The 14,808-nt window shown below is 37.8% G+C and overlaps 1 protein-coding gene across 1 annotated transcript in view; it reads right to left on the bottom strand.

The window, feature by feature from the left end:
• GAS2 (growth arrest specific 2) overlaps positions 1–12,314 on the bottom strand; it is a gene marked incomplete at its 5' end in the record, with an annotated part of 86,791 nt that extends 74,477 nt beyond the window's left edge. The window contains 2 exons of the mRNA XM_082485806.1: positions 3,763–3,887; positions 12,173–12,314. Of these exons, the coding sequence (XP_082341932.1) occupies positions 3,763–3,887; positions 12,173–12,314 (267 nt within the window). The remainder of the gene's footprint in view (positions 1–3,762; positions 3,888–12,172) is intronic.
• Positions 12,315–14,808: the final 2,494 nt, after the last annotated feature.

The raw sequence follows: 14,808 nt of genomic DNA, 5'->3' as shown, positions 1-14,808 counted from the left end.
CTAGATGGGGTTCCTGTGTATTCAGCCTTCCAAGAGATCTCTCTTCCGTTACCTTATTCAGTGTTTTCTTGAAACCAGGTAAACTTTAACACTCATTAGCAAATTTCCAACAGGTTTTTAGACAAGGACCCCCTTTTGTTCATTTGACTCCTACTAGCTTCATGCAATGTCTCATAGTTTTTGTACAGAAAAGACTGAACATCTGCCATGCCATTCCTGATTTTGCAGGTTCCATTATATGTCCCCATGCTACCTCCTTCTGCGCTGCAGAATCATAACCTACTCAGTCACTCGTAAAAAGCTACTCCATTGATCTCCTTCCCTCATAAAATGTTACTCCTTCATTGCCCTCCTCTGAATCTTAAGGAAAGAAGACTTTACTTTCAATCTCCTTTTCAGTTTCTTAAAGCTGTATTCCCACATCATATTACCAGTAGTTTCCCAATTGTTCTGACAATGCCCCCAGTATCCACAAGTGTCTCCACATGACACAAAAAGGAAGTGTTTATATCAATACCATCATCTTCGTTCCAGATCTGGAAAACGTGATCTTTTGGGAGGCAAAACATTTTTGGTTTATGCTTTCCCGATTAATTCTGCACTCAAAAAGGCCAATGCTGATCTACGGGGTCAGTTCAGTCCTCCCTTAGAAGAAAAGGAATGATACAGTCCTGTTAAGAAACAAACTGCAAAACTGACGGTGACTAGAAACGTATTGCACAAGCAGTTAACCCAGAAGCAACAGGATTTAACCTCCGCCATTCGGTGGAGTACTGCAATATGATCTTAAGGAATTATGACAAACAACTGATGAGTCACTGCACGCAATATTAGTTTTTAATGACTTCTTACATGCATTGCTACAGCTGCTAAACTGGCCAGACAGCCCCAAAGAGCTGCACAAGTGAATTCATGATCAGTAGTACATATCCAGCAGAACAGGATATCTCATCTTCCTCTAAGACAAAACTAAAACCAAAATATTTTCAGGACCTTTGCTATATAGGAAGTAGTTCACCTACAAGGAAAAACTTCACTTATGAAAGCAGACCAAATCTTCAAGCTTCTGGAGGGACTTGGTGAGATTACACACACGCCCTCTCCCCATTATCTACAGCCTTACCCTGTCTCCCTCACTCAGCTGCAACCTGGCGCTGCCTGCAAGCTGATCCTTCTGGCAGCCACTCATCTTATATCAGTCTGCTTCTATCTAAAAAAAATAAAAGTTACATATATGGATAGAAAAGCATGTTATCTATTTTGCTAGAGGCTAAACTCTATAGAAGACAGCAGCTTCTTCCAGCTGCCACTGAAGTCACCAGGGCACCTGGGTGAAAGATCATAATGTTTCTGTTTTCCTGTGCACAGAGAAATGGCCAAATGGCTTCAAAATTCCACATGTATTATTAACAGAGTGCATAATAATGATTCAAGGGAGGACTGTGGAATTCTTACTATGCTAAATTTCGTACAGTATAATCTTCTTAATAGACTTCCTTGGCACCACACATCAGATATTCCAATGTGTAGACTAGTCCTACTGCCTAGGACTGCTACACAGGGAATTACAATCTGAAACGATGAATAGCTCCCTAATAGTCTACAATGACACAAATCTACTACTCTGCCATATCTTTCAATTCTTACTATACTAAGTATGAAATAATATACACTGAGAAAACAGTAGTGGAGCAGAATTTTTACCTTTAATTGCTTTGCCCGTTATACCAGTTTGACAAATAAAAGACCAATAAATCTAAGTTATTACAACAGATGGGATTACAAATGTCTAATTGGCTTCTAACGCAACTTTGGTTCAAAAAAAAAAAAAAAAAAAGGGGGGGGGGATCAGTTAATTGAAGTAAAGAAAGCCATATTCTCAGCTGAGGAAGTTAATACAAGAAAGGAGGTCTACCTCTCTGCAGTGGCAAAACACAGAAGTACCAAACATTACTACATTTCTGGGTTATCTTTCCAAATGGTGGCTCTCTCCAAATGAGCCACCATCAGATAAAAGTCTGATGATACAAAAAAAAAAACCAAACCCCAAACCTAAACTAAAGAAAACACCCAACAAAACAATTAAAAACCCCAAAAGCAGTAAGAAGATTTTGCTAGATATCTAATTGTTTGAATTTCTGAATATTAACTAGAACTTTGTAGCAGAATTTATGACTATTACTTTTCCTGAGAATTTTATATTAAATAGACATGGCTTCCTGACATGTCAGTTTGTAAAAAAAAAAAAAAAAAAAAAAAAAAAGTTTTAGTACTATGTAGCCAAGTTTACCTCTCTGGTGTTCACTGTAGCTTTTAGCAGGTTTTGTCAGCAATAGTACCTTTAGTTTGTTTGTTTGTAAGGGAAAAAAACCAAAACAAGTAACTCTTCTTTGTGCCTAGCTAGTTCCTTGGCTCAATCGAAAGACTGTCATAAGTGTTCTCTCAACTTGGGAGCTACCATGAAAATAACAGGCCGCCACTTAGGTGAAGACAAGCTGGACCATATTGTGAAGAGGAACTCGGAAGTCGTCCAGTACTTCAACTAACCAAATGCTGATTATAATTTGAAATATGAAATACGGGTTCCAGCTGTCTTTTCCTCCTTTGTGGAGGAAGGCTTCCTTGCCTCTCTACTTTACTTATCTTTCTTCCCAGCTATCTTTTCCTTTTTCTTCAGAAAAAAAACCAAACACAAAAAACCCCAAAGCAAGCGAAAAATGCTCCCCTACAGCCCCCCCCAGCCCACAGCACGTTTAAAAAAACTAAATAAATAAAGCCTGCCTTAGTCCAGACAATTTCTTCTGCAACAACAATTATGAGTTTGGAACCAAGAAAAACAACTTACGCAGCTGCAGCTGACACAAGGCTGTCAGTTCTCAGAACTGCCGATAAAATTTATGCTGTCCTAATTTCTGCTACAGACTAGTTATGAAAACATAAAGAATAGAAGATTATGTGATTTCTGCTCTTGGTCTCTTTTTTTTAACCTGCTGTGTATTTGCCTGTTTTAGCTTTCAAGAGAGATGTATCTGAATTCAACAAGAAAAATAAAAACCGTTTCACAGTAAATGTATTCATGTATGTGTCAACCATTTAATTTGACTTCTCCCAGAAAGAAACTTGCTGCACTCTTCAATTTCTCCCAATAAGACTGTCCTATGAAAATCGTTTAAATTAAAGGGAGGTTGTGGTGAAGCAAGAACTTAATCTGATCTTTGCAAAGGTCTTCAGTATCTTCTGAAGGTTCACATCTTCCACATCATCCCTGCAACTCTTTACTGAATCTCTTCCAGTACACCAACAGGACCTTTAAATTCAAGGCACCAAAACTAACTATAGAATTTTATTATTGGCCTCCCTAGAGCTGTCTATGGAGGAAAAGGCACCTCCCACAGCTACTTAATATTCCCCTCGCCAATAAATACAAGGGTCACATTTTCTTTGCCCCACCACATTGCTAGATCTTGTTCTAGGTCTTCTCCTCCTCATCTTACAACTCATTTTTTGCGTGACTGCTTCTCATAGTTACCTTAGTATTTACCCAAGAAGTATGAATTCCCCAATTTTATATTGTAATTGTTCTACACAGAGCAATTCCCTCCCTGCCCGTTTGCAGAACCTCCACAAATGAAATCTCTTAACTGCCCAAAAAAGTTCAGCACCAAAACAGTCAGATACCTCCGATACTACATGCTAGAATACTACATGCTAGATACTACATACTACATGATAATACATGCTAGAACAGTTACCGACACTTACTTTGCCAGGCTTGTTTGCATCAAAGCTGTTTTCTTTAAATTTCTCCTGCAGGGTCTCAGCTAACCGACAAAGCAAGGCACCATTATCCAATTTCTCCATAAAGGTTTCTGCTGTTATTTCTCTACCTGAACAGCAAACAGAAAGTTAACATGGCAGAAAGCGTGCAATAACATAGACTGCGTTTCTGTAAATAGAGAAATTAACAGAAATCTTGACATATGCTTTAACTGAGACACTTGCATTACTACGAATATTTAGTGAATAACCTCACTACTGCTTTACTGGTAGACACACAGCAAATTATTCAGAAATCACATACTTGCTTTGGGAAGGCATGTGCTATTTCAACGGTAATTCCAGCATATCAGAATCCACATATCTCATTTTACTTACAAAATTCCAGTGCTTTTAACATAATGTTTTAAAAGACAGAGCACAGCAGGCAAATGGTTTACATCAGTGTCCACAGGTAGCTACAGCATAAGAGATGCTAACAATACTGCAGCTTATTTTGTAACTGAAGTAGAAAACCATGTCAAGAAGGAACAGACTGTATTTTTTAAAAAATACTTTAAGACATGATCCTGCAAGAAGTTGACAAGATACTACAGTGACTGCAATGCTCCTTTGAAAGAGCTTTTTCAGAAGTAAAGGTACCTTAAAAAAAAAGGGAGAGAGTGAAATTTCATGTCATGTATCCACTTGCCACACAGATTAAAATTTTCACCCAAAGATCAAAGCCAAAAATACTTTATTTCATAATATACCAATCATTATCATGCTACATGAAGCTGTACTTCAGCAGATCATCCTCCCTGGCTACAGCAGACCAGACGACCTTCCATTACACCGTAATTACATCTTCCTGGCAGAGAAGATCACAAGAGTCCCATGATGACTTGTGCATTCTGACCAGGCTGGACAGGCCAGATGAAAAGGAAATCATTTACCACCTTAAACTAAACTTCTGGCATCTTAACATCATTTCCAGGTGAAAAGATTCCTATTTCTTTTAGAAGGTTTTTCATTTTCACATTTCTACTGGAAAATTTGCCTTCTCTTTGGACACTTTTTTGACCAGCAGCTGTATTCTTCAGCCCTCTTAACTTCTACCAATATTAGTAGAGCATCAAGGACTAATTCCTGCTCTTCCTATTTAGATAGGAATTACATATGTCATTTGGAAATAGGAATAACACTATCAACTCATTTTTCATAGGCTTATACACAGCAATCATCAGTAAAAGTTTTCTACCCTGCCAAAAACATTAACAAAATTAAAATCTGAAGCGAGAGCGGTTCTTCATCCCATCCAGATCCACCCCTGCTACTAAAAACCAGCTTGTTTGCAATCAGGACAACAGGTGGAAGTCTACCTGCTGCTGGTTGGGGTTTTTTTGCCACAGATTTTTGACCAACAAGCAGCTGCCTGACTAAACCGGGCGGTTTTTTTGTTGTTTTTCTAGTTAGTTTGAGGAAAATAATTTACAACAAGATGTCTGGAAACTGAAAACATTAATCTGTTTAGAACAGGATCTGAACTTTTTTTTTTTTGTAAAAAAAAAAAAAAAACCCTAAGAAAAGTAGATTCAAAAAAGAAGAAAAGCTTTCCTATACCTTTTCATTCAGAAGAGAGGGGAAAAATAATATTCAAGATTAACAACAATGAAGGAGATAATAAAAAATGAATATTTTACTTCTGCGATATATTGCTTATACATTGTAATCTGATAGTCAATGTCACTTATAACACTAAAGATAGCAGTATTACGATTACAAAAATGCTGAAGGAAGGTTGATTTCTCTAAGCTCCTGTCGGGAAACTGTTAGACACTTCAGCACCCTTTGGGCAAAAAATTGTGAGTCTTTCCAGTTTTGTCAGTTAAAAATCAAAGACTAAAATAAATATCTTTGCAGCAAATCATCTTCAGATACAACAGTAGACATATTTTTGGTTGCAGCTAAACTTAGTTTTTCTAACGCATTTCTACCTCAGAAATATCTGTTTAATGTGAAGTTTTGTTCCCCTTTTTATTCCCCCTTAATTTTCTCTGCCATACAGCCCACTTCATAGCTCCTGTACACCTAAATGACTTCTCCAGGCAAAAGAGCAGTAGCAGCAATGCAGACGTTATGTGGTAGCTTGTGCATAACTGGTGATATTTTAGCAGTGCCTCCAGCTCAGCTGAAGCCAGGACTGAAGCTATAATAGCCCACAGATACAAAAATCGACCATCTCAGCACCTCAAAAACCTTCATCATCATTCTAGCCTACATATTTTCCCCTTTGCCCCATCAGCATTTTTGGCAAAAGGTATAAAGCCTTTAGAAAGCTAAATTTGAAAAATGACTACGTTACAGGAACGGCTTTATTTTAAATACAGCATTGCATTCTCTAATCCACTCATTTTCTTCTAAAAAAAAAAAAAAAGTGTATCGAACATTTTTTAACCTACTCAAGATTTTTATTTTGTTTTGGAAAGCATAATATATATTTTTTTTTTCCACAGGTAAAAGAAAAATCACATTCTCCATATCTATTCTGTCCTATGATTTATAAATGTGTTATTTCACTGGTCAAGCATTAAAAATCCTAAAACTATTTAGAGGCATTTTTTCTTTACACAGCATGGAAAAATTCTTCTATCTTCTTCTGCTATTTAACAATACATTTATATTCTTTTAAATGCTGAATTGCATTAGCAGTTTGGTCACTGCATATTGTACACTAAGCCAGAGTATTTTAGTTCTGTTCCCTTTTATGAAAGCTGAAAGAATGAGTTTTGCATTGAACATCTGTATCCAATGAAAAATATATTAGGTGTCAGCTTTCAATTCACTGTATTTTATGGCTCCAAAAGGTGGCATTTCTTTGCTAAAACAGACACTGACATATTTAACAGTTGAAATGTATTGATTCAAATGAGAGTAATGTTCATAGCCTGAGGAAAAAAATGGCTCTGTATATTTGTATGGAAAAAACATTAAACTCCATTAAAAATGTATAACTCCCCCTATAATTACAAGAAAGCAGTTGCAATGTTTTTAAAGAATGGTAATAACATTAAGTACAATAAAAAAACAACACCAAAAGTATGAAAAAAAACAACCCAGGAATATGAAGGCTGTCTCAAACCTCCAAGCGTTGCTTACCCTCTCTTTTACCACAATCGCCAGATGCCCCTTAAAAAGACAAACTGTTATACCTGAACACCTACCACTGGGAAACTGCGGGCAGCTGTCTATAAGACCACCCAGTCCTGCGGGCAGCCAGACTGGGAGGTCTATGAATGAACAACTAAAAAGAGCCCATGCCCAGGGTGTGTGCCCAAAGAGGGCAAAGATAAAGCATTCCCTATGGGCCATCTCAGACAAGCAGAGCCTTCAGAAGGTGGCGGATGGGCTCAAAGAGAGACGAAACCAAAGTACCAAAATCTAGTTGGTTCCTCTATTATTGCACTGGCTTCTTCCATGCTTAGTTTACTAACTACAGTGCAAGACACTGACTCCAGCCTTGCAACTAGCTGATCGACTATTTCAATTGTCCACTTCAGTGGTAACACAAAACTACTAGTTTACAAACTGAAACATTTCACTCAGGTGAATCTCTGAAGGATGAGCTTCTACAATAGTAAGGCATCAGCGCAACAAATTGGTCCGCTCAAATTGCGTGGTGTTTAAAACCAAGATAACAAAGCGCAATAAAAACAAAGAAAACAAAGGCCAATGGTTTTTATGCACGTGCAAAACTGGTTCTTTTCTGACATGGCTACTCCGTTTCCTACAATAGCTGACAGCAAGAGAAACCATTTTGATAGCATTGAGACATTATCACTTACTTGAAATGGGACATATAAACAATCTCAAAGGCATGTTGATATTAAAATTATAAAGCCTCTCAACTGAATAATAAACTGCACCAGTGTCAGCAGAATAGCTAGAACTATCAGGAACATCTTGATATTCAGATCTTTAAAACCTGCATTTCCCACTGGCTTGAGCTGAACATGCTGATATTGAAAATAAAGGTACTGCTATGGAATCCTCTTAGACAGCAAAATGAGCAAGAACACCGAGCTGAAGCAGGTTTTGCTTTAATTCAGAGTCTAAGAAAGACAGTTTTCTTGCAGAAGATGTCCCATCCTTCATCCTCCAAACTTTGGTCCTCCTTCAACACACCTTTAAATTCCACACCTGGTCTTCAACTCAGTGCCTCTCCTGACATTCTTACCTCTCTGTTCCTTTTCTCCAAGCCTACTTCACTTTTGCTCCCAAGGAACTTTTACATGCCTCATGCAACATTCAACATTTACACGTTCAATTCCTCAGTATCTTGCATTCCCCAGCTCCTTACCTATGAGCTTCTGAAGCCCAGAGAGCTCTGTAAGGAAGAGGTCTCAACACTGAAACCTTGGAGCGCAGACGTATGCCCAGGGCATATCTTACTGCCATTTGCCTCAGCTAGAAGACTACTATGGCCCATGTGCTAATTCCCGTGCGAAGCTCACTTGAGGTGGAACAGAAGTTTTCCCTATTCACAAGAGCATTCTACTAAAATAAGCATATACATAATCTACCGAATTTGGTGCGTGTCTGCAGTGAAAGCATTGCTGACTGTTTCATTGGGTCTATACACAATAAAAACAAGGCTGAGAGATGATCATGGTTTGCAAGACAGTTGAGTCAATACATCTTCTTAACTTTGCCACAGCAAGGACCTCTCGACTGAGCCACCAGAGCTCACCAGAGGGAAATGAGGGTAAGAGATAAAACATCCATAGCTCAAATCTTCCTCTCCAGCATGCAAACCCCCACCTCTGCGACGCTAACATGTCCCACTTTGAGGATGCTATAATGTACCATATCATATTAGTCAATCCCATCTGACACATCGATTTCATCTGCAATGTCCTTTTTCCAGCCCCCAGAACACATGCAGCTAAAATCCATTCAGCAATGGAGCTGTAATGACAAATCGCCCTCTCAGAAGCTCCCGGTTTCTCTGACATGGCTCCAAAAATAATTAGCAAAATGCCTACAAAAGTACTAGTGATTACTAAAAAAAACCACCACAACAATGTCCACGCTAAATGAGAAGAAAATGTCCAAAGTCTCAGGGTTAAAAGTTCTTACAGCATTATTTTCCAGCTGCACCATGTATCTCAGTCTTCCAATTTATCACTCGGGTAAGGTCAAATTCCAGCTATGCCTGATTTCCATCCAATATCAAAACCCTTCATTCATATTATAAAATGCAGTATCCTTCCAATATTTTCCAGTCTGCAATATTGAAGCCACACCAGGCTTTGCTGCTGCAAAACTGTCACCATCTTAACTGCCAGTAACACTGTAGGACATACTTGCCTCTCCACAAAAATTTACAAAGACACCATCACTTGATCAAAATACCTCAGAAACGTTCTTGCCTAAATCTACATTTATTTGAAAAGATTATGTGTCCTTGTTGAGTCACAGTACAAATGAACAAACAAAATATAGATGAAAAAGCATGAACCAACACGACAAAAATTAATTGAAATACATATTAATTTTCTTTATAAATTGAGAAGTCCTATTGTATTAAAACTGGCATAAAGACAGTTAAAATGAGGCCAAACAAGTCATAGCACAGAGCAAACTAGATACTAGATCTGTGTGGATACACAGAATATTATCTGCTCTGTGTTATCTGCACATCCACACACATGAAAATCTACTGCATTAATGGTCAAAGTACATTATTTCTCCCATGGAGGAAAAAAAAAAACACAATAAAACAAAACAAACAAACAAAGTCTTGCAGATCCTTTTATCCTTTTGGATGCTGAAAAGTGAGAGAATACAAACAGGTTTTTACAAGAAGGTAACAGAATGCTATAAATTCAAACCTATTTTATCTTACAGCAACATTCTCACATGTCCCTCCTCTCATTAAAGTTAACCTAAATTAAACAGTAATTAAACCAAATTTGAATTCTGAGATAAAATATTTATATGAATATTAATTACTTTAATTCAGTTACACTTAATTTATTTTCAATATGAATTTTAACTTAATTGAATTATTAATTTGAATAACAATGTCTACACAGGCATTCAAAGCAGTTTAACAAAACACTATAATTTCAGTTCTTCAGGACAAACTCTGAGAAAAGAGGAGCTTGGTGTGAGAAGGTGTGGGGGAATGCATTAAGCAAATGAACTGTGTATGCTGCTTAATTAAAAGAAGGTTGTGCCTATTTAGTTCTGCAGTGCAGAATTTGGTGTCCATATGAAAAATCAGATTTTTAATTATAGTTGGCATTTCAGAACCTCCTGCTGGTTGCTACTTTCTTGCTAAAAAAGTGACCTCATTCCTAAACTTGTCACTGTGAGAACTCTGGTATGAACTGCAAACAAGCTTCTATTTGTTTTAGAGCAGCTCACTAAAACTTCATTGTTTAAAATATTTAAACAATATATTAAATCCTTAATGGAATGTGCTGCTTCTAATTCGAAAAACAGTCTTTTGGATTGTTATCTTGTGGTAATTGGAATGAAGAGTCAGGATTTCTGCATTTTGCTCTGGCATTTCCTAGACAATTTTATATTCAAAATTTATTAATTTAAATGGAAGTACCACACAAAGATGTGATTTAAAGAAAGTGCCACTTTTGCAGTTGTGGATTCATAACCACTCCAACTCTAAAATGGGTATCGCCTACCTGCAAAATACTGTGTTCCTGCATTCTACTGACACTGTACTTATTGACTACACCTCTGATAACATAACAATACTTCCCTTCCTCTTAGAAAAAGAGGAAATATAGCAATGTAGGATGGGCAGATGAAAGGCACTAGATATACTTTATTATTGTATGATATCACTGAGATGGTTCAGCCACAGCATTTGCCAAGACAAGATACTGCTTATGTCTCACCATAGAATAGTTTGGATTGGAAAGGACCTTTAAAGGTCATCTATTCCTAACCCCCAGCAATGAGCAGGGACAACTTCAACTAGATCAGGTTGCATAAAGCCCTGTCCAACCTGACCCTGAACACTTCCACGGACAGGACATCTACCACCCCTCTGGGCAACCTGAGCCACTGTTTCACCACACTCAGCATAAAAAATTTCTTCCTAATATCCAATCTAAATCTACCCTCTTTCAGTTTAAAACTGTTAACCTCATCCTATCACAACAGGCCCTGCTAAAAAGTTTGTCTCCATCTTTCTTAAAACCCCCCTTTAGGTACTGAAAGGCCACGATAAGGTCTCCGTGAAGCCTTCTCTTCTCCAGGCTGAACAACCCCAACGCTCTCAGCCTGTCCTCATGGGAGAGGTGCTCCAGCCCTCTGATCATCTTTGTGGCCCCAGAGCTGGACCTGCTCCAACCGGTCCGTGTCTTTCCTATGCTGAAAAGGACTGTTCACCAGAACAGACTTACAGAAAAAAGACAACCCAAAACCACACACCACAAATTTAAAAATGCTCATCCAAGTTTTCCTCTAAAGTAACATCAGCAAAAGTTTCATGTAAACATCACCTCCTCTAAAGTATTTTCTCCTCTGTTTAACTACTGGCATGTTTCCCTTAGGATGAGGTATTGTGTAAGTCAAGTATTTCTTTGGTAGAATCCTTTTGACTTACAGAGATCACACAAAACCCATTTCCCCCTGAATGCTCTCACCAAACAACGTACTATTTCCTGGCTCATAGTTTCTAAATGCTGCCTTGTTGAACGAGTCATATATCCCAAAGAACTGACTCTTTCCTTCCTGCCAAGGACATACTCCAATTCACTCCTATTCAGATCTACCTGTTTTTTCTTGGTTTTTGGTTTGCATCCCCTTTCATCAACAATATATTTCAGCTTCACACACCAAGACATACAGCTGCAACCAGTAAATCCCCAGGTCCCAGCTGCAGCCACTAGGTCAGGCCCCTCCATGCAAAAACTTACACAAGTCTTAGCACACATTGCCTTGAGTGGCAATTATCCATCAGTAGACTGCTTGGTCAGCAAAGAGCTATTTAATGGCTCCTTCCATTCAAGACAGCCAGTACACCCATAGTCTTTCGGAGAAAACCAATAAAAATGGAAGAGGTACTTGATGGCAGTAATTAGCACCATTCAGCTCAATGGTATTAATACAGGCAACACACAGGAAAGAACGTTTAAAAGGAAATTTGAGGAAAAAGAAGCATGAAGCGCATAAGGAAGTTCAACGATGCCGCTCCCAGAAACACTGTGGAGGCTAACTACTTATTGTCTTGCTAACAGTAGCACTGTACGGAGGTTGCTATCTAACCATAACTACCTTCATTTTTGAAAGGCAAAGAAGTCTGAAGGACTGAATTCCCAACTAAGGGCGTACAGAGTTCTCTTACTGTCCAGTATCTGTAGTCTATCTTATTGTATCTTACCCAGTAGATTTGTGAGCCACAGGGCCAAATCCTCTTTCATCGGCAGCAAGTTGGCCTCATGTCTGCTCGCAAGCCACTGACTGTACTGATGCATGTCAGAGAGGCCAGGCCCACGTGCCTTCGGGCTCAGGGCAGTGCACATCGCTTATCCGCTTGTGGTACCTGTTTTAGTATATTTAAAAAAAAAAAAAAAAAAAAAAAAAGAAAAAAGTAATACTTCATATATATGCCAAATCAAGTTTCACAGATTCTTTTTTTAGAATTGTAAAAGATAACAGTAGTAACTATGATTCTAAGAAATCAGGTGTCAGACAAACAGATGTGGATCTAACACATGAACACAACATCGATGACTGAAGTTTTGTTTTGTTAATGGATCACATTGCAAGTGATTAAATCATGGAGATAAACGTCAACTTCATTTGTACTCACCAAGCTACACGTTGCCAACACATAACCAAATATTCTGCAAGGAATGATTAAAATCAAATCAAAATAAATAAACATTTACACAAACCTGACAACTCACTATGGTGCCTGATCCAAAATCCATTCTAAATAAATGGAGAGCTTCAGAGATTTTTGGATCAGGCCCAAGAAAAACACGGGAACAACTGAGTTACACTACTACAGCAAACTTACTAACAATTAACAAATGCAGTTACCAAATGGAATCGGTCTATTCTACAGCTTTAGAATCATTAAAGAAAAAGCCCCCCACAAAATACATTTACCGAGCAGCATTATTTCTTCAGAAAGCAGCACAACAGCTAGAGCTGGTCACCTGCACTTCCCACTTCCACCTTTTATACAAATACTACTCTGCTTCAGTGACGACTTACTGAAACTTTAGTTTCAGGTAAGACAATACGTCATGTGTTAAATATTAGTTAAGTGTTGCGAGTCTTGCAGCGGTCAGAGACTTTAGGCCCACTGGACCTATATCTCTGCTCCTGAAGGACTAATTCCCCGTTCTGTGGCATAACTGTGCTAAGGAAAGGAGGTTATTTTTCCTCTCTGAAAAGAAAGTCCGATCTGCACCCTAATGCTTGCAGCAATGAGCTGAGGTATTTTCTTGCCTGGTAGGCTGTAGCCTGCTGAAAGCCCAATCACCCCAGCGAGCAATTGCAAGGTCTTATACAGGTGGCACTAGACAGACATCAACTGGGGTGGGAGGTCTATACAGAATAGTTCTTTGCCTGTTGTCAACCGCCTGATCACGCCAACTGCGGTTACATGTGTCAGCTGGCTTCAGCTCATGATACACTGCAAACACTGTTTCTTTTTGTCCTTTGCATACTTTTCAAGTCAGGTAAGAGGTAACAGTGACTTTAAAAACAAAAAAGAACAATTTGTTATACTATTCCATTGTGGCCTGGAATAAAAAGAACAGTAAAAACAATTCCTTTGCCAAAAAAAAAAAAAAAAAAAAAAAAGGACAATGTTTACTGCATGTAAAAAGCAATTGCCTTTCCATAAAGTAACCAACATTTCAAAATATATGAAATGCTATATGCCTTTTTTATCCGTACCCTGGCTAACTAAACTACTTGTTTGCAAAAAGATATGGTTAAGTTTTTGTTGAGAGTATCTCACCCCAAATTCTGAAGTTCAACTTGCCCATGAGATAGACACAGCTGTTACTATGAATACACCTCTTGCTGAAATTAGACATTTTTTTCAGTTGGAAGGGGGGAAAATAGACATCAACAAGACTTTATTCCCTTGTATAAATACACATTTCTGATTTATCAGTAGATTTTACATTTTTCTAACAAAAAAAAAATCCCTTTATGTATGAAAGTTCCTTTGGAAGCAGAGGAGTTTAAGAGAGACTAAAGTGTGTAATTTAAGCATAGCTCTGTTCTGAAAACTGACTTTGTAGAAATATCAGCTTGGATTTATGGTTTCCTGGTTGATTAAATCCAAATCATATCTGTTCATTTGGGGTGGGGTGAGAGGGGTTGGAGGGAGAAGGCTGTTACCTCTGCAAAAATCAATCTGTAATATCACTTTCTAAATAGATTCCTTTGGACTAGATGATAGTAACAGCTAAGGAGTCTCAATGAGAGCTTATTTAAAGTTGCTCTAAGTCTCTCAGAACCATGCAATTTGGTGCTTCCAATCACCGCTTCATTTTGGACAGATGGAAACAGAGGCAAGATGGATAATTAACACCACCTTGTCTTCAAAGATTATATGGGAAAAATCAGGTATAAATATCTCTGTCATATACTTTATTTCCAGGAAAAAATGCCTTAAAATAATTTTTGACTGATTTATGGAGTCTATAAACTCCATTGTTAAGGCAAGAACCAGAACTAAAACTAGTTTATTTTCTTGAATTACCTCTGAAATTAGATTGGTAAAAAGTAATAAAAAAATTTCTCATTTCTGAATGTTAGTTTTGTATACAATACACAATAAAGCAAAGTAGAAATACATCATTTTTTGGCATCAATTTTACTGTTTACTAACACCTATGTATCTAAATATTTAGGAAACGAAATCCTACAATTTGGTTTTTTTGACATACAGACTGGAAAAAAATCTACCCAAAGAAGCACTATTGTATTAAAGGAACCAGTGTGACACTACATCTCTTCACTGGAAATAATTTCACAGTTCATACGTGC

The sequence above is a fragment of the Vanellus vanellus genome (assembly GCF_965231255.1).
Source record: "Vanellus vanellus genome assembly, chromosome: 6".
Classification (NCBI taxonomy): Eukaryota; Metazoa; Chordata; class Aves; order Charadriiformes; family Charadriidae; genus Vanellus; species Vanellus vanellus.
The sequence above is the reverse complement of the archived record's forward strand: the minus strand, read 5'-3'. Positions and strand labels throughout refer to the sequence as shown.